The 20,139-nt window shown below is 55.4% G+C and overlaps 2 protein-coding genes and 1 long non-coding RNA gene across 5 annotated transcripts; 2 read left to right on the top strand and 1 right to left on the bottom strand.

Annotated features, from left to right (window-relative positions):
- Window positions 1–260: 260 nt before the first annotated feature.
- On the bottom strand, window positions 261–5,071 carry LOC114092425 (uncharacterized). 3 transcript variants are annotated; one of them, XR_011707019.1, is made up of 4 exons: window positions 5,033–5,071; window positions 3,537–4,822; window positions 2,349–2,474; window positions 261–1,387 (listed from the first exon to the last, which is right to left on the bottom strand). It is a non-coding gene; the product is annotated as an uncharacterized lncRNA (long non-coding RNA). The 3 variants fall into 3 exon arrangements; XR_003582727.2 differs by lacking the exon at window positions 5,033–5,071 and having other exon boundaries at window positions 278–1,387; window positions 3,537–3,643; window positions 4,492–5,012; XR_011707020.1 differs by lacking the exon at window positions 5,033–5,071 and having other exon boundaries at window positions 279–1,387; window positions 3,537–3,643; window positions 4,666–5,012.
- A 529-nt stretch (window positions 5,072–5,600) lies between these two features.
- On the top strand, window positions 5,601–8,748 carry Lgals1 (galectin 1). Its single transcript, XM_027934936.2, has 4 exons — window positions 5,601–5,710; window positions 6,931–7,010; window positions 8,226–8,397; window positions 8,551–8,748. The coding sequence occupies exons 1-4, from the start codon at window positions 5,702–5,704 to the stop codon at window positions 8,695–8,697; spliced, it is 408 nt and encodes a 135-aa protein (XP_027790737.2). The 5' UTR covers window positions 5,601–5,701; the 3' UTR covers window positions 8,698–8,748.
- A 4,345-nt stretch (window positions 8,749–13,093) lies between these two features.
- Nol12 (nucleolar protein 12) lies at window positions 13,094–19,606 on the top strand. Its single transcript, XM_027934867.3, has 6 exons — window positions 13,094–13,247; window positions 14,605–14,710; window positions 14,983–15,031; window positions 15,486–15,628; window positions 18,440–18,537; window positions 18,749–19,606. The coding sequence occupies exons 1-6, from the start codon at window positions 13,162–13,164 to the stop codon at window positions 18,912–18,914; spliced, it is 648 nt and encodes a 215-aa protein (XP_027790668.2). The 5' UTR covers window positions 13,094–13,161; the 3' UTR covers window positions 18,915–19,606.
- Window positions 19,607–20,139: the final 533 nt, after the last annotated feature.

Below are 20,139 nucleotides of genomic sequence, written 5' to 3'. Positions count from 1 at the left end.
TTTATGTTTTTATATTTATATTTTTATATATATATATATTAGAGACAAAGTCTCCCTAAGTTGTTTAGGGCCTCACTAAGTTGCTGAGGCTGGCTTTGAACTCGTGATCCTCCTGCCTCAGCCTCCTGAGCCGCTGGGATTGCAGGCGTGCCCATGGCACCTGGCAAGGGGCTGTGACTCCTTGAAGGGTGTCCCTGGGAGGCACCGCCTGTGGGGCTGCTTAAAAGATCCCGAAGGGCCCCTCCATTCAGGAAGGAGTGGAGCCAGTGAGGAGGTTTTCTTAGGACCCGAAGAGCTGGACTGAAAATCAAGTTTTTATGTTTTAATTTTTTTTAAGAGAGAGAGAAAGAATTTTAATTTTTAGTTCTCGGCGGACACAACGTCTTTGTTTGTATGTGGTGCTGAGGCTCGAACCTGGGCCGCACGCATGCCAGGCGAGCGCGCTACCGCTTGAGCCACATCCCCAGCCCGAAAATCAGGTTTTTAAATCTGCAAGTGAAAGGTTCTGCGAGTCAACTGGCCTCAGGGTGCAGTGGCCACACAGTTTGATTAGAAAAAGGTCCTGGGGGTTGAGGAAGGCAGAGAGTTGAGCTCCAGTATCCAACAGGCTGCCACATCAAGAGTCTCTGAGCCTCTTCTGTGGTGATGTCCAGAAGGTCAAAGGGGACTTGAGAGGCCTCAGGCATGTGTCTTCCAGGGCACCTTGATGGGGCAGATGGCCTCCTGTCCCTCTCTGGAGGTGAGGCAATCTCTTCCCCAGGGTCCCCCTCTCTATGAAGGGGGCACGGCCCCTGTGTCGATGGGCCCTGCTGGGGACAGTCTGCCATGGTGACATCCTCTAGGTCTCCAACTCTTTTCCCTCTTTGGCGTGGAGCCCTTGGATATCATCTCTGAGGGGCCGGGCCTGTGGCCAGGGCAAGCCCTGGGCTTGTTCTCCCGCCTGCTGTCGCTGTCTCCAAGATTTCATGGGGCCCTTTATCTTTTTGTTGAATGCCCCAAAGGTCAAATTTAAAAATTGGGTGACAGGGGACTGAGGACCCGGAGTTGGCTTTTGAAATTCTCTCCTCACGTCTGCCGCTGGTGCCCAGGAGACTCCATCCCTCCTGAGAACTTGGGTCAGTGTTCGTTCACTTCTTAAGGTTTCAGTCTAATCAAGACCCAAACAGGTTCCCATTCTCTCCCCGAGTCACTCCCGGGACTTGATCATGACTCACTGGTTTATTCACAGATCTTTCTCGTGCCTTCTACTAACACGGGACCCTACGCGGGCCTTGTAAATCTGTGCTTTGAGTGTAGAAATTTCAACTATTTATTATGGAATCCCAAGTGAGTTTACAGGGATAGACGTTGAATTTCCCATATTTTAACAGCTGAAAGAATTTCGAACCTGCAGGTGGAGATCAAAAGGAAAGAAAGAAAGACTATGGGATACTCAGATCCCCCGGAGCTCCGGTACCCCAGTTCGGCCAGCCTCACCTGGTGCTGCTGCCACCAAATAGCCTGAGGACGAAGCCTTCCTCCTGGGGCAACATTTGCTCCCCGCATCCCTGGAGATACCCCGAGTACTCAGGGGAAATGCGACCCCTCTGACTACCAGACACTCCAAAGCTTCTGAGTTCTGGTTCCCAAAATTAGGAAAACCGGAGCCCCCGCCCCACCCCTTGAGTCTTTAAGTTCAAAGTCTAATCTCACCCAAGTGAGCCCTGAAACAAATTTCCTTAAGAACAGAATAGAAATGACACAAAATCCTCACAAAGAATTCTTTGGGGCGGACGTGGGCATGAGGCACACAACAAGATGAGCCTAAGGGGAACCGTCTGGTGCCAGGGAGGGGCAGCCACTGGGTCCTTAAACAAAGCCAACAGGGGGGTGTGTTCTTCAGAAATAATCAAACCCTGCAACTGGGCATTTTCCTTTGGGGCTGTGCTGGTGAGGCGTTTCAGAGTTTCACAACTTTACATGGGGGGGGGGGGGGCTGGGCGAAGAGAAATGCAAGGGCAGTGGGAGACCTGGAGGGATATAAATGCTAAAAATGAAAAGAGGCTGGGTGTGTCCTATAGGAGGGTTCACTCCCAGAGGCCGCAGAGCAGGGTGAAGCAGGAGCTCAGCTTGCACTGCGAGAAACAAAAAGCAGCAGGTCAGAAACAGAAACTCTGCAGCATGAAATAGGAGAAAGAATGTAGCCGGGCAACCCCAGCAGCAAGGGAGGCTGAGGCAGGAGGTTCATGAGTTCAAGGCCAGCCTCAGCAACTTAGCTGAGGCCCTGTCCTACATAAAAAATAAAAAGGGCTGGGGATGTGGCTCCGTGGTTACTTGCCCCTGGGTTCAAAGCATTCAGTTCAACTCACCACGGGTGGTTCCTCAGTTTAGAGTGCCATCTGGATTGCCAAAGGAATGTCCCAGGATCTGTGAAGACCCTTCCAAGGGGAGCATTGGGTCCTCAACTCAGCCAGGCAGGTTCTAGGCTTACACCACTGAAAAGACACGTTGAGACACACCAAGAGCAAGTCACAAGCAAAGATTTGTTTAAAAACAGCAAAGCAGATCTGGTGTGGTGGCACACATCTGTAATCCTACCAACTTGGGAGGCTGAGGCAGGAGGATTGCGAGTTCAAAGTCAGTCTCAGCAATGGCAAGGTGCCCGGCAACTCGGTGAGACACTGTCTCTAAACAAAATGAAAATGGGGCTGGGGACGTGGCTCTAAGGTTAAGTGCCATGGGTTCAATCCCCAGTACCAAAAAAATAAAAATTAAAAAAAATCTTAAATAAAAATAAAACACAGCAAAGGTCTACATACCCCAAAGCAGGGTGCAGAGACCCCTCATTCAGGGAAGAGAGCGATGTCCCCAGGGCAGAGCTATCTGACTATACATAGGGTTTTCCTAGGAAGAAAAGTACGACTTTCCAGCAAGCTTCTGTGAAAATTAAACCCCACATCAATCCTTTGATATTTGGGGTTCAGAATGTTGCTTCCTGGTTGAGCAATCCAGCCTGAAATCAGCTGTGGGCTCCCTGTGTAGGTCTTTGAATCTGGTGACATTTAAATTGACTATGCTTTTGTTCTAGTTGATCTGGAACACACGCACGCACTGGAGACTTTGTTCATCTAACCAAAGGGCTGGGCATGCTCATGCTCGTAGATCTGGGTCTCTAGTAAAGGTCTCTGGTTTTTTGGGGGGCAGGGGGAGTACCTGGGATTGAGCTCAGGGGCAGTGGACCACTGAACCACACCCCCAGCCCTATTTTGTATTTTATTTAGATTCAGAGTCTGAGTTGCTTAGTGTCTTGCTTTTGCCAAGGAGGCTGGCTTTGAACTCTCCATCCTCCTACCTCAGCCTCCCAAGATACTGGGATTACAGGTGTGGGCTTCTATGCCTGGCATGGGTATCTTTTGTCTCCCTGAGAGCCCAGTTATCCATGTTAGGAACCAGAGGGCAAGTCCTCTCAGATCCCCCCAGGAAGATAAACTCAGTCTGGGAGAAAGGGCCCTAAGGGCCAGAGGGAAGTTGAAACCTGAGATGCCTGAGTCACTGACCTGAGTCAGGCCCTGTGTGACCCTTGAGCAGAAGAGCAGCATTTCACAGGCCCAGTTTGCAGATGGGGAGACTGAGGCAAGCCGGGAGCCCGGGCGGCCAGGATTCCCTGGGGGTGGGGGAGCACAACAGGGTTAGAAGCAGAACCCAAGTCCCCAGACCCCAGTGGGGCCTTCCTGGGGACCTGCACCCTCGCCATGCTGCTGGACCCTGACGGAAGTGACCCGTCCCTGCCCAGGAGCAAGCACTCCCTGGTGCTGGCCACTCTCCAGGTCACTCCTGGGCTGGGACAGGCGCCCTGCCCAGAGCTCCTCTGGTCCTGGGTCTGGGGCACCTCCTGAGGCCCCGTTGTGACGTGGCAGGGAGCATCTCTGGGAGAGGAGTGCAGCTGGGCTGGTCCGGCGGCCCCTCCCTAGGACTGAGGTTTTGGGGAGGCACACAGGAAAAAGTGAAGCTTCTGTGGTTGGGTTACCAGGCGACACTGGCCTGGGGAGAGGGAGGGGGCTCCTGGGTGCAGCCCCCTTCTCTGGGTCCCCCACACAGAGGGCGGCCCTACACACACCCCTGTCATCTGGTGCAGGGGGGGCGGGCTTCAGTCATCTGGACAAAAGTGGGGTGTGGGGGTGTGGGGGCTCGGCTGGGGAGGCCGGGAGGGGTGGGTGGGTGCTGGCCTGGCCTCCAGATGTGACTCACTCCTAGTCGCATCTCCCTCCCTCTTCAGTGCTGTCAGTTTAGAAGGGGGGTGGCCACACAGAGCAGGTCCCCTTGGAAACTCCCTGGCAAGCCCTCGTGCCCCTTCCTTAAGCGGGTCCCGAATGTGAGGTGACTGCCCGCAGGCCCCCTCAACTCTGCTGCGGAAACCTTCCCCATATCCCATATCTACTCTCAATACTCACCCTCCCTACAACTTTCGGTGGCTCCCCAGTACCCTCAGATGAAACTCGCCAAGCCCTTTACCTGGCCCACGAGCCCCTTCAAGACCGGGTACAGTTGGCTTTCTTCCAGTCTCGCCCCCCACCTTCTCCTACATGCTCAGACGCTCCCTGTCCTCAGGCCTGTGTCCTGCGGGAAGGCCAGTCTTTCTTTGCTGCACTTTGAGACCACCTGCCTCCCTTTCTCCATCCCACTCGCCTTAGAACCGCCCGGTTTCTTCATCAGCTTCTTGGTCAGATTCCACCTAACCCCAACCATGGGCTCCTCGGGAGGGACAGGGACCAGGAGGGGCTCCTCTTTGTATCCTCTGAAGTCGGAGCAGGGTCAGGCACACAGTAGGTGCTCAGGAGAATATCTGCTGTGCACGTGGGGAAGAGGAGGCTGGCTTCAGACAGGAGATGGGAGGAGCAGGGGTGCACAGAGTGGAGACCCCAACCCTCAGGGCCTGGCGCACCGCGGGCCACCTCCCAGGCCTGCGCTCCCGGGGGCAGCGACTCTCAGAGAACCCCCGGCCGCCCCCTCCGCCCAGGCAACCCGAGGTGCAGGCCTCAGCTGACAGCCTCACCCTGGCGCGGGGCCCAGCCTTTCTTTAGCTCAAAGTGAGCGGCGAGTGCGGCAGCTGCAGGCACCGCTTCCGGGGCGGGGTGGGGGACGGGTGGGGCCAGGGCCCCGTGGCCACCGGCCCTAGCCCTCCGCAGTGGCACTCAGCGGGAGCCACGCCCTGGCCCTCCCAGGTCGCAGCCTCTCCCTCCCCAGCTCTAGTTCCCTGGCGCATCCTGCGCCCCCTCAGCCCTCTTCTCTGGGCGCCCCCTGTGCTCAGCTGCCGGCCTCAGGCCCCTTCCCGCCAACTTTTGGGTCTAGCTCATCCTCAAACTATTTTCCGTTGGCTCCCCCCAATCTCTGCCACAGCATAAGTTTTTTTTTTTTTTTTTTTTTGATGGGGGGAGGATGAAGGATAGGAGGTGGAGTGGGACCCTGGGGGCGTGGCTAGGAAGGAGGGAGGGGAATCGCTACTCTGATTGGTCACCTCTGCTCCAGAATCGATTTAGAAATTCCATTGACCCCGCCTTGGTGGCCCCCATCCCAGTCCTGACTTGCAATTGGCTGAGCTTCCAGGGGGCGGGACTCAGCGGGTCCGGTCCAGTTAAAAGGGTGGGAGCGGCCGGGCCCATCTCTCTGAGGAGTCCTTTGACAGCCCTGCAGCAGACCCCGGGAACACCCTCTAGGCTTCACTATGGCTTGTGTGAGTGTGGGTCCCCCACCCCAAGGACTGGGGATAGCGGGGAGCAGATGACCAGGGGAGTGCAGGGCCATTCCGAAGCGGGGCTCTAGTCCCAGCTGTATGGCCTTGGACAAGTGCCTTCTCTTCTCTGATCCTCAGTGGCCACATCTGTAAAATGGGGGTGGGCGCCATGGTCCCCCAGGGCCTTCTGTGGCTTAAGAATTTTCTGGTTGCTCCAGGGTGGGGCAGCGGAGTTGATTCTGCCAAGGTCCCACATTCTGCGATTCTGCAGCTCAATTCTGCAGCTCGGAGAAGTGGGAGTTTGAAGGGTGTGGCCACAGTGGGGGGGCACTTTGGTCCAGGCCACTGTCCTTCCCCCCTCCTGCACTCCAGAGCCTCATGTCCCCTCCCCCCCTGCAGCTGTCTCCAGTCACTGCTCCAGGGCCAAGTCACCCTCTGCTCCAGAGAGCTCTAAAAAGTCTGCAGGAGCCAGGGGGGCTGCTGGTGGAGGTCTCCCTGGGGCCGGGGGTGGGGCTGGTTCCTCTGGGATGACCAGGTGGGGGTGGGGAATCCCACTTGAAGAGGCTGGTGAGGGAGGGAAGGGGAGGCCGGAGTCTCCCCAGGCCCCTAGGGAAGGCTTCTGGCAGAAGGAACTCTTAACTCCAGTTAACTCCTGCCCACCGCCCTGGTGCCAGGGCTCATAGTGCCAGGCAGTGCCCTGCGTCCTGGTCAGTCTCCTTAACCCTGAACCATCCCCAGGGGCAGCCCTAATCTTTGGGGGTTCTCCCTCCTGCAGAAGGGCCTGGCCATAGTCCTCGGTGTCCTCTTTGGCCCCTGCACCTCTCTGCAGAGAGGAGCTTGACCCCAATGGGGGAGGTTGCTGTAGCCCCAGGCCAGTTCTCCAGCAGAGGGACAGACCCCTCCAGTGTCACCTTGGGAAAGTGTCTGCACCCGCTGCAAGTGGCCTCTGCTAAATGAGGGGCATTGAACCCCGCCTCCCAGGCTGCTCTGAACCAGGTCCCGCAGCCCAAGGGCAAGATCCAGAGCCCGAGCTGGGGAGCACCCCATGTTTCAGAGTCCCTGTGGGGAGAGGGGCTTTCCCTGTAAGAACCTGTCCTGTCCCCCAGGATTCCCGGTGGCCTGGTCAGAGGACATAGGGTGGGAAAGACCCCACTGCCACGCCCAGCCGCCCCAGGAAGCCACCTCTCCCTAACCCAGCGGGCGGGTCTTGTGTGCCACAGGGTCTGGTCGCCAGCAACCTGAACCTCAAACCCGGAGAGTGCCTCAGAGTGCGCGGCGAGGTGGCTCCCGACGCCAAGAGGTGAGGGGTGACCGCCGGTGGCGGTGGGAGGTAGCGGGGATGGCGATGGCGGGGATGGCGCTCCGAGGCCTGGGTGGGGCGGCGGGGTGGGCGTGGCCGGCGGGAAGCCCGCTTCTCCAGTGGGTCCGCGGCCAGCTGCTGGCTGCGTTTCTGGGTGAGTCACTTCCTCCGCGGGGTCTGGCGCCCCCACCATCCTCGCCCCCTCCCCCCTCCCAGCCTCTAAATTAAACCAGCTGCGGCCTCATCTTTACCTTGACTGGCCCCCTCCCTTTCCGACTCCGGGCAGGATCTGAGGCTGGGGCCTGGAGAAGGGGACAGAGGGGCGCCACCCACTCTCCCTTAGAGACCCTCCTTCCTAGGGCTGCTTGTCCCTGGCCCACCCTTCTGTATCTTCAGTCCTTCATTCGCCCATCCAGGGCCCTTCCTCTCAGCAGCCTTATGTTATGACCTTGGACCAGTCAACCAACCTCTCTGGGCCTCAGTTTCTTAATCAATAAACACGGGGGCAGGGGTGAGCTGGAGGAGGACAGAGGCTGGGTATATCAATGATGGCGGTGATTTCTTTGTAAGAGACACCCACTCTTTTCACACTCATCGCTCCACGAAAAGAGCCATCTTTTTCTTTTTTTGCGTGATGCTGGGAATCAAACCCAGGGCCTCCCACGTGCTAAGTGCGCACTCTGCCACGCAGCCACACCCCAGCCCAAAAAACCTCTGATCATTCACCCGGTAGTATATGCTGTGTCCCACTCAGTGCTGGGCAACAGGGATTCAGAAATGTACAAGACAGGACACTTGCCCCCCCAGAGGTCACCATCTGGAGGGGGTCCCTGAGCTTGACCTAAAATGTTAGATCACCGGCTGGGGATACCACATGCACAAGGCCCTGGGTTCAATCCCCAGCACCAAAAAAAAAAAAAAAAAAGGTTAGATCTGCAAGAGTCTGGGGCCATCAGCACAGCAAAACCCTTAGAGATCTTTCTTCTGCAGCCCCCATCATGCAAGCGAGCGAACTGAGACCCAGAGAGGGTCAGAGACTAGCTCAAGTCACACAGCCAGGCCAGACTAGAATACGGATTTCTGGTCTGGTTGGATGAGTCTCCCAGCAAGGTGCAGTAGTGGTGTACCGAGTGACAGACTGGTCTGCTTTAGGGACTGACCAGAAGGTAGCCTCAGCTGGCCAAGCTATCCTCAAGTTCACCTGTTCTTCCCTAGTTTCGTGCTGAACCTGGGCAAAGACAGCAACAACCTGTGTCTGCACTTCAACCCGCGCTTCAACGCCTTCGGGGACGCCAACACCATCGTGTGCAACAGCAAGGACGGCGGGGCCTGGGGGGCCGAGCACCGCGAGCCCGCCTTCCCCTTCCAGCCTGGGAGTGTCGTGGAGGTGGCTCTGGGGGGGGGGGAGTGCCCTGGGGGGTGCTGGGTTTGGGGTCTCTGGACCTGGGCCCCACCCGGGGTCCCTCCCTCACTGCCTGGTCACGGGGTCAGCATGGCCGGGTCCTGCTGCGGCCCGGCTCATGTCCCTCTCCACCTCCAGGTGTGCTTCTCCTTTGACCAGACGGACCTGACCATCAAGCTGCCAGATGGACACGAGTTCAAGTTCCCCAACCGCCTCAACCTGGAGGCCATCAACTATGTGGCAGCGGACGGCGACTTCAAGATCAAGTGCATAGCCTTCGAGTGACACCAGCCGGCCCAAGGCCGCCAATAAAGGCAGCTGCCTCTGTTCCCCTGAGCCAGCCTCCTGTGTGCGTGTCCGTGGGTGAAAGGTCCCCTTCCCCAGGCCTGGCCCTGCCTTCACCTCCTCCATGTGTACCGTCTCCCCCGGGCTCCCCAGACGGAGCAGAGCTCAGCACACCCTTGAAGGCACCATGGAGGGCACTGAACCCATTAGGTCCTGGTGCCAGGTGGGATGGGAGAAGGTGGAGGGAACAACAGCCCCCTCTCATTTACCTTCAGGAGCTCAAAGACGTGGAGTCAGCAGGTGCAGCAGCCCTCTGCCTGCAGCTCCAGCTACTTAGGAGGATCACCTGGGCCCAGGGGTTTGGGGCCAACCTAGCAAACCGTCTTTATTTGTTGATTGTTGTGCAGTGCTGGGGTTTGAACAGGAGACTCCATTTAAGGGGATAAAAAAGATGCATGCTTATCATTCCTGCAACTTGGGAGGATGAGTCATTAGGATCACAAGTTCAAGGCTAGCCTCAGCAACTTGGTGAGACTCTGTCTCAAAAGGAAGAAAAAAAAGACTTTGGAGGAAAAAAAAAACAACAACCTGGAGTTGAAGGAGGGGCTACCAGCTGTGTGGTCTTGTGCATATTAATTGACCTCTCTGTGCCTGAGCTTATTATTTATAGAAAGGGAATATTACACACAGCGTATCCTAGGGTTGTTGTGAAGATTAAATGAGATGTCACATGAGGGAGGACAAATTTAGTGCGTGGCTCATGGCAAGTGCCCCGTGGGTGGTGGTTTTCCCTTCCTCCTCACTGCACTGCGTTTTGAGATGTCATGACTCCAGTTTAAAGGAGGAAATGGGCTCTGAATGCAAAAAAGGAGCCCTGGTCCTGTGCCAGGCCCAGCTGAGACTGAGCGGGCCCCATGCATTCGAGCTCTGGTGCCCCTTTGCTGGAGCAAGGACAACTGGGAGGCTAATCTGAAAGCCATGGTCCCCTGACCCCTATTGCCAGCCCCCATTTCTGTGCTAGGAGGAGCTGGGGAGGTAAGTGGACCCCTGCAAAGATCCCAGAGGTAGAGGCCGGCTAATGTGAGGCCTCCTGCTGCCCACAGCCTCTTCCTTGGGGCACAGGAGAGTAGAGGTCACTCTGGGCCTGATGAGGCCTCTGAGCTGGTCCTCCATGGTTTTCAAAGAGGATGCCTCTTCACGAGCAGCCCGGCTGTTACCTGGTTGACAATGCTGACCTCAAACGCCCGGTGCTCATGAGGGATCAGGGTGGGTGGCCTGGTCACCCCGCAGGCCACTCCCTGTGCCTTTTCCCTCCGCTTGTTGCTGGGCCGCATTTTTCCAGGGGCCCTTCTACCTCCCTGGGAAGCAGCTGTGGGAACTCCGTCAACGTTCTGGAAGTCTCAAGTCAGAACGTCACCAGGCTCCCCCACACCCTGGGCACAGTCTCCTGAGCCGGTGGCAGCTGCTTAGCCACTCTTGTGCTCCAGGACATCTGGCACCGGCTGTGTTGCCTCAGTGTTCTCACCCATAAAATGGGGGTCACTGTGGATGGATGAGCTGCATCTTGGTGGGTTCCCTGGGACCTGGTGGGCCCACCTCCAGAGAGGGCCAAAGAAGAGGCATCACAACGGTGGCGGGTCCCATGAGCCACACCCAATCTCCATGCTCTCCTGGGGCTCCCATGGGCGCCCTCTGCTGGACACCAGGGAAATGTCCCCTAGGCTGCCTCAAATTGTTTTTTTTCTTTTTGGTACAGGGATTGAACCCAGGGGCACTTAGCCACCGAGCCCCATCCCCAGCCCATTTTTTAATATTTTATTTTAAGATAGGGTCTTGATAAGTTGTTCAAGGCCTGTCTAAGTTGGTGAGGCTGGCTTTGAACTAGAGATCCTCCTGCCTCAGCCTCCTGAGCTGCTGGGATTACAGGTATGCTCCATAGCACCTGGCCTGTCTCAGGTCTTCGCAGTCCCCCATACTGATTCTCCAACACTAGCCAAGCGCGCACTCTGGACTGGGACTACAGTGTGCAGAGGAGATCCCTGGGGCCAAGAAGAGACCACTGAGCATGAAATCAGATAGACCTGTGTTTAAACCTCACTCCACTGCTATGTGTCCTTGGACCAGTTACTCAACATCTCTGAACCTCAGTTTCTTCATTTGTCAAATTAATACTAGTATCTTCCCTGTGGGGTTGTGGGGATTAGCTGAGGTAAGGTATATAAATGTATGGTGCCTGGGAGGATCACAAGTTTAAGGCCAGCCTGGGTAACTTAGGGAGACCCTGTCTCAGAAAATAAAAAGGGCTGGAGCCAGGCATGATGGCCCACACCTGTAATCCCAAAGGCTGGGGAGGCTGAGGCAGGGGGATCACATGTTTAAAGCCAGCCTCAGCAACTTGGCGAGGCCCTAAACAACTTAGCTAGACCCTGCCTCAAAATCAAAAAAATAAAAAGGGCTGGGGATGCGGCTCAGTGGTTAAAGCAACCCTGGTCCTGTCTCTGAGGGGAAGGCAGAGGGACCTGGGGGGGGGGGGGAGAAATGTATTGTGCCTGAAACCAACAGGGGCCCTGTAGATGTGATTCCCCTCACCCGCTTTAAGACTCAGGGTACCCCGAGAGCCTAAGAAACTGGGTCCAGAGAAATTAAGAAAAGCTCTGTTCTGGGGCTGGGGATGTGGCTCAAGCGGTAGCGCGCTCGCCTGGCATGCGTGCGGCCCGGGTTCGATCCTCAGCACCACATACAAACAAAGATGTTGTGCCTGCCGAAAACTAAAAAAATAAATAAATATTTAAAAAAAAAAAAAAAAAGAAAAGCTCTGTTCTTAGACCCCTGGACGTCACCTGCATCTCCTGCTCTTGCGTGTGATCTCAAGCAAGAGACTGCATCTCTCTGAGCCCGTTTCCTCCTCAGCAAAATGGGGATCATGCCCCCGGAGAAATGATGATGTGACCAGCTGAGTAAGTGGCAGCTGCCATCTTTATCATCATTTCTATTCAGAGAACATGCCATGTCCCGCTGCTCCTGGCACACAGTACATGATCAATAAATGCAAAAATAACTTTAAGAGAAACCCAATCAACAAGGGTGGTGGGTGGTCCTTGCCTCCCTTCCTGGGACAAAGGAACCTGAGACTCCCTGCAAGGGTCTGGAGCAGCGGAGCCAACCCAGGCGGCAGACTTCACTCTGCACCGGGTTCATTCATGGATGTGTCCTCCCTGAGCCCCGTAGGACCTGTGGCTGGGGCTGGGCTGGGAGAGGGGTGAACCTGCAGAGCCTGCCACCTGGGTCCCAGGCCAGCAGCTGACTCACTCATTCCCGTCTCTGGGCCCGACAAGAAGCCCTGGGAAGGTCGAGCTGCTCTGTCTGGGGCAGCAGGCAGTGGGCGGCTCTGATCCCATCGCTTATTGTGTGGCTTTGGCCAAGTCCTTTTCCCTTTCGGAGCCTCTGCATTGTCCTTTGTAAAGCAGGGGTGACGGCTGCTCTGGGAACATGCCTCAGCCCGAAGTCCAAATGAACGGACTATGGAGAGGGAAGGGGGTGAGAGAGGCAGGTTTCTGTTTATCAAGCAGTGCCTTCCCGCTTGATCTACAGCCACTCTGAGTGGGGGAGGGAGTCTGTGACATATTACCCCCCCCAGAGGGTATGTTGGCTACTGGGCGAATGTCCTGCAGACCAGTGGCCCAGAGAGCTGGACAAGGAGGCCAAAGAACCAGGTTCAAGTTCCAGCTTTGCCCCAGTCCCTTCTCTCAGAAATAAGTTTGCTTCTTCGTGTGCGCAGCACACAGTACACACTCACACCCCAGCCCTATTTTGTATTTTATTTTGAAACAGTATCTCACTGAGTTGCTTAGCGCCTCACTCTTGCTGAGGCTGGCTTTGAACCTGCGATCCTCCTGTCTCAGCTTCCGAAGCTGCTGGGATTACAGCCGGGCACCTCCACACCTGCTAGCCCAGGGATCTGCGTTTTAGCAAGCCCCGCATGTGATCTAGTGCATGTCAAAGTTCCAGAAGCGCTGTCCTACAATAAACCTACAAAGTCACGAAAGTTATGGCCATTTTAGGAATAGGGTGAATGAAACACAAGGAAGGCAACTAGTCCTGGGTCACAAGCCTGTAGGTGGGGTACCAGACTACAAAACCAAGCACTTTGGCTCTCTCATGGAAATCACCAACCATTTGGCATCAGACCTAAATTAGGACCAGAGAATTTTGGCCATTCACGAATAACTCCACGTTGAGCGCCCTCTAGCGCCAGGCACTGTCCGAGGCATGGGGTCTGGGAGGACCATAACCAGAATACAACCCATTGCGGGAGGAGACAGAACAGGCGGCCCCTTTAAAAGGCGGGGCCTGACGGGCGGAACGGCGGTCCACTCTGCGAAGTGCACCCGGAAGGCTGCGAACGCTACACCCGGAAGTCTCTTAGGCGATATAGGAAGCTGTGCTGGTGGGAACCTCAGCATTATGGGTCGCAACAAGAAAAAGAAGCAGCGAGATGGCGACGACCGGCGTCCCCGGCTCGTTCTCAGCTTCGATGAAGAGAAGCGGCGGTGAGTGGCAGGGCGGGAGAGCGTCCCCCTCGGGCTCCCCGGCGAGGCCTAGGTCAGGTCCGGGTCGCGCCCGCCCGCGTGGAGAGCTCTTCCGGCCCCGCCCCGGGGCGTGGCCAGACTGTCCTTCGGGCTCTCCTAGCTCCGCCCGTTGGGGTGGCGCGCTCTCTTCCTGCTCGCCTAGAGCCGCAGCTCGGACCTCGGTAGTCCAGCTGGCTCCATCGACCCTGCGCCCAGTAGGCGCTCAGCCGTCGCTGAGAACGATGAGCCAATGAAACGAGAATGGCTTGTCTGCTTTCATTCACTCCCCAGACGCCTGTTGAGCTCCTGCAGTGCCCCAGGCCCAGCGCCCCGCTAGACAAATGGCACAGGGTGGCGACCCCGCGAAAAAGCCCGTGCTGGGCGTCAGAACCAAACGGTTCTGACCTAAAGAGCAGCCGGCTCTAGGAGATGTAAAAGGGCAGGGGTAGGGAGCGAAATGCCTGGGTCTCACCCGGAAACTCCGAGGGTAAATCAGCAGCTCCTAGGGTGGGGCCAGGGGCCTGGGGAAGTGGGTGTTGGTTCAGTGGAGGACTTCTGCAGATCTGGTGTTCTTGAAAGCCCTGCCGGAAGTGGCTCAATACCCTGAGCGGTGATATTTGCCAGTGTAAAAGGGGCCTCAGCCAGTTCTGTGTGTCCACTACCAGCTCTTGTTTGAAGCTGAGAGCTCTGGAGAGTGTAGAGTGGAAAGAGGCAACATATCTCATATTTTGCTAAACTTAGGCCGTCCAGCTCCGTGTGATGGCGCACACCTTCAACCCCATGGCTTGGGAGACTGAGGCCAGCCTCAGCAACCTGGTGAGGCCCTGTCTCAAAATAAAAAATAAAAAGTGCTGGGGATGAGGCTTAGTAGTAGAGCACCTCGGGTTCAATCCCTGCTACAAAAACAACAAACAAAAAAAAGAAAAACAGCTTACACAATCAGATGTTCCATAATGATGATTTGGTAGTGATGGCCCACGTAATGATGGTGTACCATGCCACCTCCATGTGTAGTAGACTATACTATTTAAGTTGGTGTGAATATACTTTGTGATATGTAAACAACAACACAATCACCTAGCAACTCATTTCTCAGACTGTGTTCTTATCATTAAATGGTGCATGACTGTACTCTGTGTGACCTGGGGCAAGTAACCTAGACTGTGTGCCTCCATGTCCCTGTCTGTTAATGGGGCTTGATCCCTACAGGTGAGGTGAGGAGGGTGGGTGAGTAGAGCCCTGCACACATGGTGCAGCACTGGCTGTGCTCTCTTCCTAAGCCAGTTCTTTCCTTATCTCCTCCAAACTCTCCTGCCTCTGGCCTGCTTCCTTCCTGTAGGGAGTACCTGACTGGCTTCCACAAGCGGAAAGTGGAGCGGAAGAAGGCAGCCATCGAGGAGATTAAGCAGCGGCTGAAGGAGGAGCAGAAGAAGCTCCGGGAGGAGGTGAAGGAAGGTGGATGGAGGGGGACTTACAGCCCCAGATGGCCCTGATAGAGATGGCCACAGGGAAGGTGGAGGGGTGTGGGGCAGGACAGGACTGAGAAGCCCTTTATACAGGGAGAGATTCTGGCCTGGGACTGGGGAAGGTGGAGTATGGAGTCTCCTCCTGACCTTGAACTATCGGGCCGTGGTCTCACATGCCCTGAGGTCAGCAGTGCCCCTGCTGAGACTGAAGGAGAGGCCATACTCACTGTACCCTTCCCATGTGCCCTTAGCGCCACCAAGAATACTTGAAGATGCTGGCAGAGAGAGAGGAGGCGCTGGGTGAGTCCTTGGCCTGACCTGGAGAACAACCAGGGAGGCTGGGCTTCTGGTGTTGGGGGGAGAGGGTGAGAACTGCACAGGTGACCTCCTTAGCTTCAGGGGTCTTGGTGATGACCTGGGCACTAGGGGTGGGCCTCTCATATCTCTAAGCACAGTGGATCAGAGACCAGGAGGAGACCCAAACCTCATGGTAAACTGAGCCTGAACAGAACCCAGTTTCCAAGGACTGGAGGAAGTAGTTGGAGGGAGGGGCGGTGGCAGCTCCTGGTATCACAGAGTTTGTGAATGGGGTCTGGCCTAGAGCAAGGAGGGAAGAGTGGGTGATTGATTACATCTGTCTGCAGGCCAGGCTCTGGGCCAGGGTGGAAGGGCCCCTGTAGTCCAGGCTTGGGAGGGAGGCTGCAGCTCCATTGCTTGTTCTGGGGTTGAGGCCTGATCTGTGGCTGCCCTGCAGAGGAGGCAGATGAGCTAGACCGGCTGGTGACGGCAAAGACAGAGTCTGTGCAGTATGACCACCCCAACCACACAGTCACCGTGACCACCATCAGCGACCTGGACCTCTCTGGAGCCCGACTGCTCGGACTACCCCTGCCTGAGGTGGGTCCTGCCCTGGGGAAGAACGGGCATGGGGCATGGTCCTCATTGGGTTGCCGGATACTGCCCATGTCGCGGGTATCGCAGTGCAAGAAGCTCTTGTGGTCTGGACCCTTTAGTCCCTGGCTGCACCACTGGGCAGTAAAGGAGCTGCAAGTTTCTTTCTTTCTTTTTTTTTTTTTGGTACCGGAGATTGAACCCAGGGGTGTTTATTTATTTATTTTTGTGGTGCTGGGGATTGAACTCAGGGCCTTCCTTGTGCATGCAAGGCAAGCACTCTACCAACTGAGCTATATCCCCAGCCCCCCAGGGGTGCTTTTTTTTATATTTTTATTTAGAGACAGGTCTTGCTGAGTTGTTTAGGGATTCATAAGTTGCTGAGGCTGGCTTTTAACTTGCGATCCTCCTGCCTCAGCTCCCAAGCCACTGGGATTAGAGGTGTGGGCCACCGCAGCCGGCTTGGGCAAGTTTCTTTGACTTGCCTTCTTCCCTGTCTTCATCCATAAACTGGAAGCTGCTCATGGTAGCACTTGCCTTGTGGCATTGCTCTGAAGATAAAAGTGGTGATTCCAGCCAGGTGTGGTGTGGCACTCACCTGTAATCCCAGCAGTTCTGGGGGCTGAGGCAGGAGATCCATCAGTTTGAGGACAGCCTCAGCCACTTAAACCCTGTTTTAAAAAATGAAAAGGGGAGAGTGGGGTTGTGGCTCAGCAGTAGAGCACTCACCTAGCTTTCGAGGCAGTGGTTCGATCGTCAGCACCACATATCAATAAATAAATAAAATAAAGGTATTGTGTCCAACTACAAATATAAATATATAAATATGTATATTTATATATACACACACACTTTTTCTTTTTTTAAGTTAAAAAAAAAAAAAAAAAGGGCTGGGGATGTGGCTCAAGCGGTAGCGCGCTCGCCTGGCATGCATGCGGCCCCGGTTCGATCCTCAGCACCACATACAAAGATGTTGTGTCCGCCGAGAACTAAAAAAATAAATATTAAAATTCTCTCTCTCTCTTTTAAAAAAAAAAAAAAGGTTACATCTTTGTGGTGACCCAGGGTTCAATCCTCAAAAGGGGATGAATCCAATCCATGTGAATCACTTGGTACCTTGCCTGCCCAGCAATGAGTGCTCAAAGATTGCTGTTTGTTGTGATTGTTCCCCTGGTGTGATAAGCAGCAGTAATATGGCACATCCGTGTACACTGAGCATGAGTTTTCAACCTGTGGGTTGTAAATCATCAGTAGTTCACAGCATTAAAAAGAGGGGCTGGGGGCTGGTATTGTAGCTCAGCGGTAGAGTGCTCGCCTAGGATGTGCAAGGCCCTGAGTTTGATCCTCAGCACCACATAAAAATAAATAAAATAAAGGTATTGTCTCCAACTATAAATAAAAAACAAATATTAAAAAAATAAAAAGAGGGCTGGGGATGTGGCTCAAGCAGTAGCGTGCTCGCCTGGCATGAGTGCGGCCCGGGTTCTATCCTCAGCACCACATACAAACGAAGATGTTGTGTCAGCCGAAAAACTAAAAAAAAAAAAAAAGAAAAATTCTCTCTCTTTAAAAAAAAAAAAAGAGGGACTAAGGAGGAGCTCAGTGGTAGAGTGCTTGCTCAGCATGCACGAGGCCCTGGCTTCCATCTCCAGCATGGCAAAAATAATAAAAAGAAAAGAATATAATTGATCCGGGTAGTAGGCACACCTGTAATCCTGCAGCTCAGCGGGCTGAGGCTGGAAGATCACAAGTTCAAGGCCAGCCTTGGCAATTTAACAAGGCCCTAAACAACTTAGTGAGACTGTGTCTGAAAGGAGAAAATAAAAAGGGGGCTGGGAATGTGGCTCAGTGGTTAAATGCCTCTAGGTTCAACCCCTGGTACCAAAAAAATAAAAATGAAAAAGAATGTAATTGAAAATAGCAGAAAGCTTCCTCGTGAGTACATGTAACCTTGTTTCATGAAACACCACTTGCAATCACAGTTGTATCTGCCTGGTTTGCCTCAGGATTTATTATGTGCAGTTGTCCCTCTGCGGCTAAGGAGGATTGGTTCCAGGACTCCCGATTCCAAGATCTGCCGTGTCTGTGTCCCTTGAATAAAATAGTACCTGCTGTAGCCTGTGCAGTCCCCCTGGGCTTTTAGTCACCTCTAGACGGCTCATGACGTCTAATACCAGCCCGGTGCAAGGTGCATAGTTCACTGCGTTGTTTACGGAATAATGACCAGAAAAAAGTCTGTCATGTTCAGCACAGAAGCAATAATTTTTTTCCCAAATGTTTTCAGTTGAGTGTGAACCTGGGTACAGAGACCCACCTGCGTGCGTCCCATGGTGGCAGCGTCCTGCCCGAAGCCACTGCCTTGTGTTGTCCATAAGGGTCTGACTCTCATCTGCCACTGTGCTGGTCCCTGTGTGAGATCTGATGCAGAGACCAGTCCTGTCACCTGTTTGCTTGCTTTTTATTCATGAGTGTTCGACTGTCCACTGTAAACTACAAGCTGAGGCAGGGAGGACTTTGAAATAGGGCTGTCCCCTGTGTGATCTTGGCTTTCGGGTGGATGTGGGCCATCTGGCCAAGGCCTTCTCTGGCCTGGCTCCAGGCCTGTTAGGCATCAGGCCATGCCCACCACTGGACATAGCCATGCTCACTTAGGGTGTCCAGCCTGGTCCCTATCCATCCACTCCCCGTTTTTTGTGTTTTGTGGTGCTGGGCATTGAACCCCGGCCCTCGTGCACGGGAGGTGAGCCCTCTACCAACTGAGCTGTGTCCCCAGGCCCATCCACTTTCTGTGACAGTTCTTCTCCTGTGCTTTTCTAGCCAGGGGCTGGGGACGGGTCCAAGGAGGAGATGTCGTCTGTGGAGAAACCAACCAGAGCCTTACCCAGGAAGTCCAAAGACCCCCTGCTGTCTCAGCGGTGAGCCCTGGCTTGTCACCATGCCTGTGGGGGGAAGCTAGAGGGCCAGGTGTGGGACTGCAGGTGCTCTGGAGTCAGGAAAGGCCAACCTTGGGGTGAATTTGGGGCCTGTCCCCCCTGGCTAGATGATGGTGTGCCCCCAGCCCTTGCCCCCAGCCCTCCCATTCCCAGGGCACACTGAGGCTGGGCCTCACCCCTCCACCCTCCACAGGATCTCCTCCCTCACAGCGTCGCTGCATGCCCACAGCCGGAAAAAGGTCAAGAGAAAACGTCCCCGACGGGCACAGGACTCCACCAAGAAGCCCCCGAGTGCCACCCGCACCAGCAAGACCCAGCGCCGCCGGCTGACAGGCAAATCCCGACATAGCGGGGAGTGAGCCCGAGAGCCCAGCAGTGCCAGGTCCTGTCCTGCCTCAGCATGGCCGTCCTGTAACCTGCACACTGAGGCGGTGGCTCCACAGCCAAACTTGAGGGCCTCTCAGGCCTGGGACTGTCCTTGTCCGAGGACCACTCTGGGGCCTGAACCCCGGAAGGAGCAGGCAGCTGAGAGCTGGCCCCAGCAGGGGACTTCAGAGCCAGGTCAGGCATCTCCCGAAATGTACCCCTGTCTGGAACTCATCAGATTTGTGAAACTCCAAATGTGTGCCTTGTGGTTTGGTCAGGAAAGGCCAATCTTGGGGTGAATTTGGGGCCTGTCCCCCCTGGCTGGATGCTGGTGTGCCCCCAGCCCTTGCCCCTCCACCCTATTCCCAGGTCACTTGTCTCCACGTCCCAAGGGCGTGGTGGAAATGGCTGGGGCGGGGGCCCATCATTCTCCGGCAACTGTCCCTGAGGATGCGCTAAGGTCGTGTTAGCCCTGGGTCCCTCTTGCATGTCCATGGCAAAGTCCAGAGTCCACCTGCTGCTCTGGGTGGCTGGACAGTGGCAGGCCCTGCACTCCTCTCAGACTTCCCCGGGCCTCATCAGGCTCCTCAGCTGGAGCTGAGGTGATGGAGAGCCCAGATCTGGGACCCCTTCAGGCTGCCAGCAGCTCCCAGGGCCCAACAAAGGAGCATTCGTTGATCCTTGATCCTCGGCTTTTTCTTTCTTTCATTTTGTTTGTTTGGTTGTTTGGGTGGGGCTGGGCTGGAACCCTGGGATCCCAGTGCTAGGTAGGGGTACCGCTGAGCCCCACCCCAGCGTCCTCAGTTGTTAAAGAAAGTGCATCCCAACCAGCACAGTACGGCCCCTCCAGAGCTGACCCACCCCTGCCATCGCCCGGGGCTGCCATTTCTTCGTATTCTTTCCAGAGAGAGCTTCGATGTGGCTTCGTAAGGCAGCTGTGCTCCCTCTTGGTGCAGCGTGAGTCCTGGCAGGATAAGTCGTATTCCCAGCTCCCAGGAAAGCCCGCGGGCTAGTGTGGGAGATGGTGCAGGGAAGCGCCTGGGGGGCCACAGGCTTCACCTCAGAACATGGGAGGGAATCAAGGATGGGCCTCCCCCAACTCCACTGGGGGTGCCAGGAGCAGCCGTACCCTTCTGGCAGGCAGGCTCAGGAAAACCATGGCTCAGGCCATTCCTAGGGAACCTGGCCTCCCTCCTTGGCACCACCAGAACCCACCCA

The sequence above is a fragment of the Marmota flaviventris genome, chromosome 3, assembly GCF_047511675.1.
Source record: "Marmota flaviventris isolate mMarFla1 chromosome 3, mMarFla1.hap1, whole genome shotgun sequence".
In the NCBI taxonomy this organism is placed as follows: domain Eukaryota; kingdom Metazoa; phylum Chordata; class Mammalia; order Rodentia; family Sciuridae; genus Marmota; species Marmota flaviventris.
Note: the sequence above shows the minus strand (reverse complement) of the source record. Positions and strands in the feature narration are given on the sequence as shown.

Coding starts and splice junctions, on each gene's coding strand:
- Lgals1 (XM_027934936.2), top strand. Junction 7,011..8,225: donor GTGGCTCCCGACGCCAAGAG/GTGAGGGGTGAC, acceptor GTTCTTCCCTAG/TTTCGTGCTGAACCTGGGCA. Junction 8,398..8,550: donor AGCCTGGGAGTGTCGTGGAG/GTGGCTCTGGGG, acceptor CTCCACCTCCAG/GTGTGCTTCTCCTTTGACCA.
- Nol12 (XM_027934867.3), top strand. CDS start 13,162: ATGGGTCGCAACAAGAAAAAGAAGCAGCGAGATGGCGACGACCGGCGT. Junction 14,711..14,982: donor AGAAGAAGCTCCGGGAGGAG/GTGAAGGAAGGT, acceptor ATGTGCCCTTAG/CGCCACCAAGAATACTTGAA. Junction 15,032..15,485: donor AGAGAGAGAGGAGGCGCTGG/GTGAGTCCTTGG, acceptor GCTGCCCTGCAG/AGGAGGCAGATGAGCTAGAC.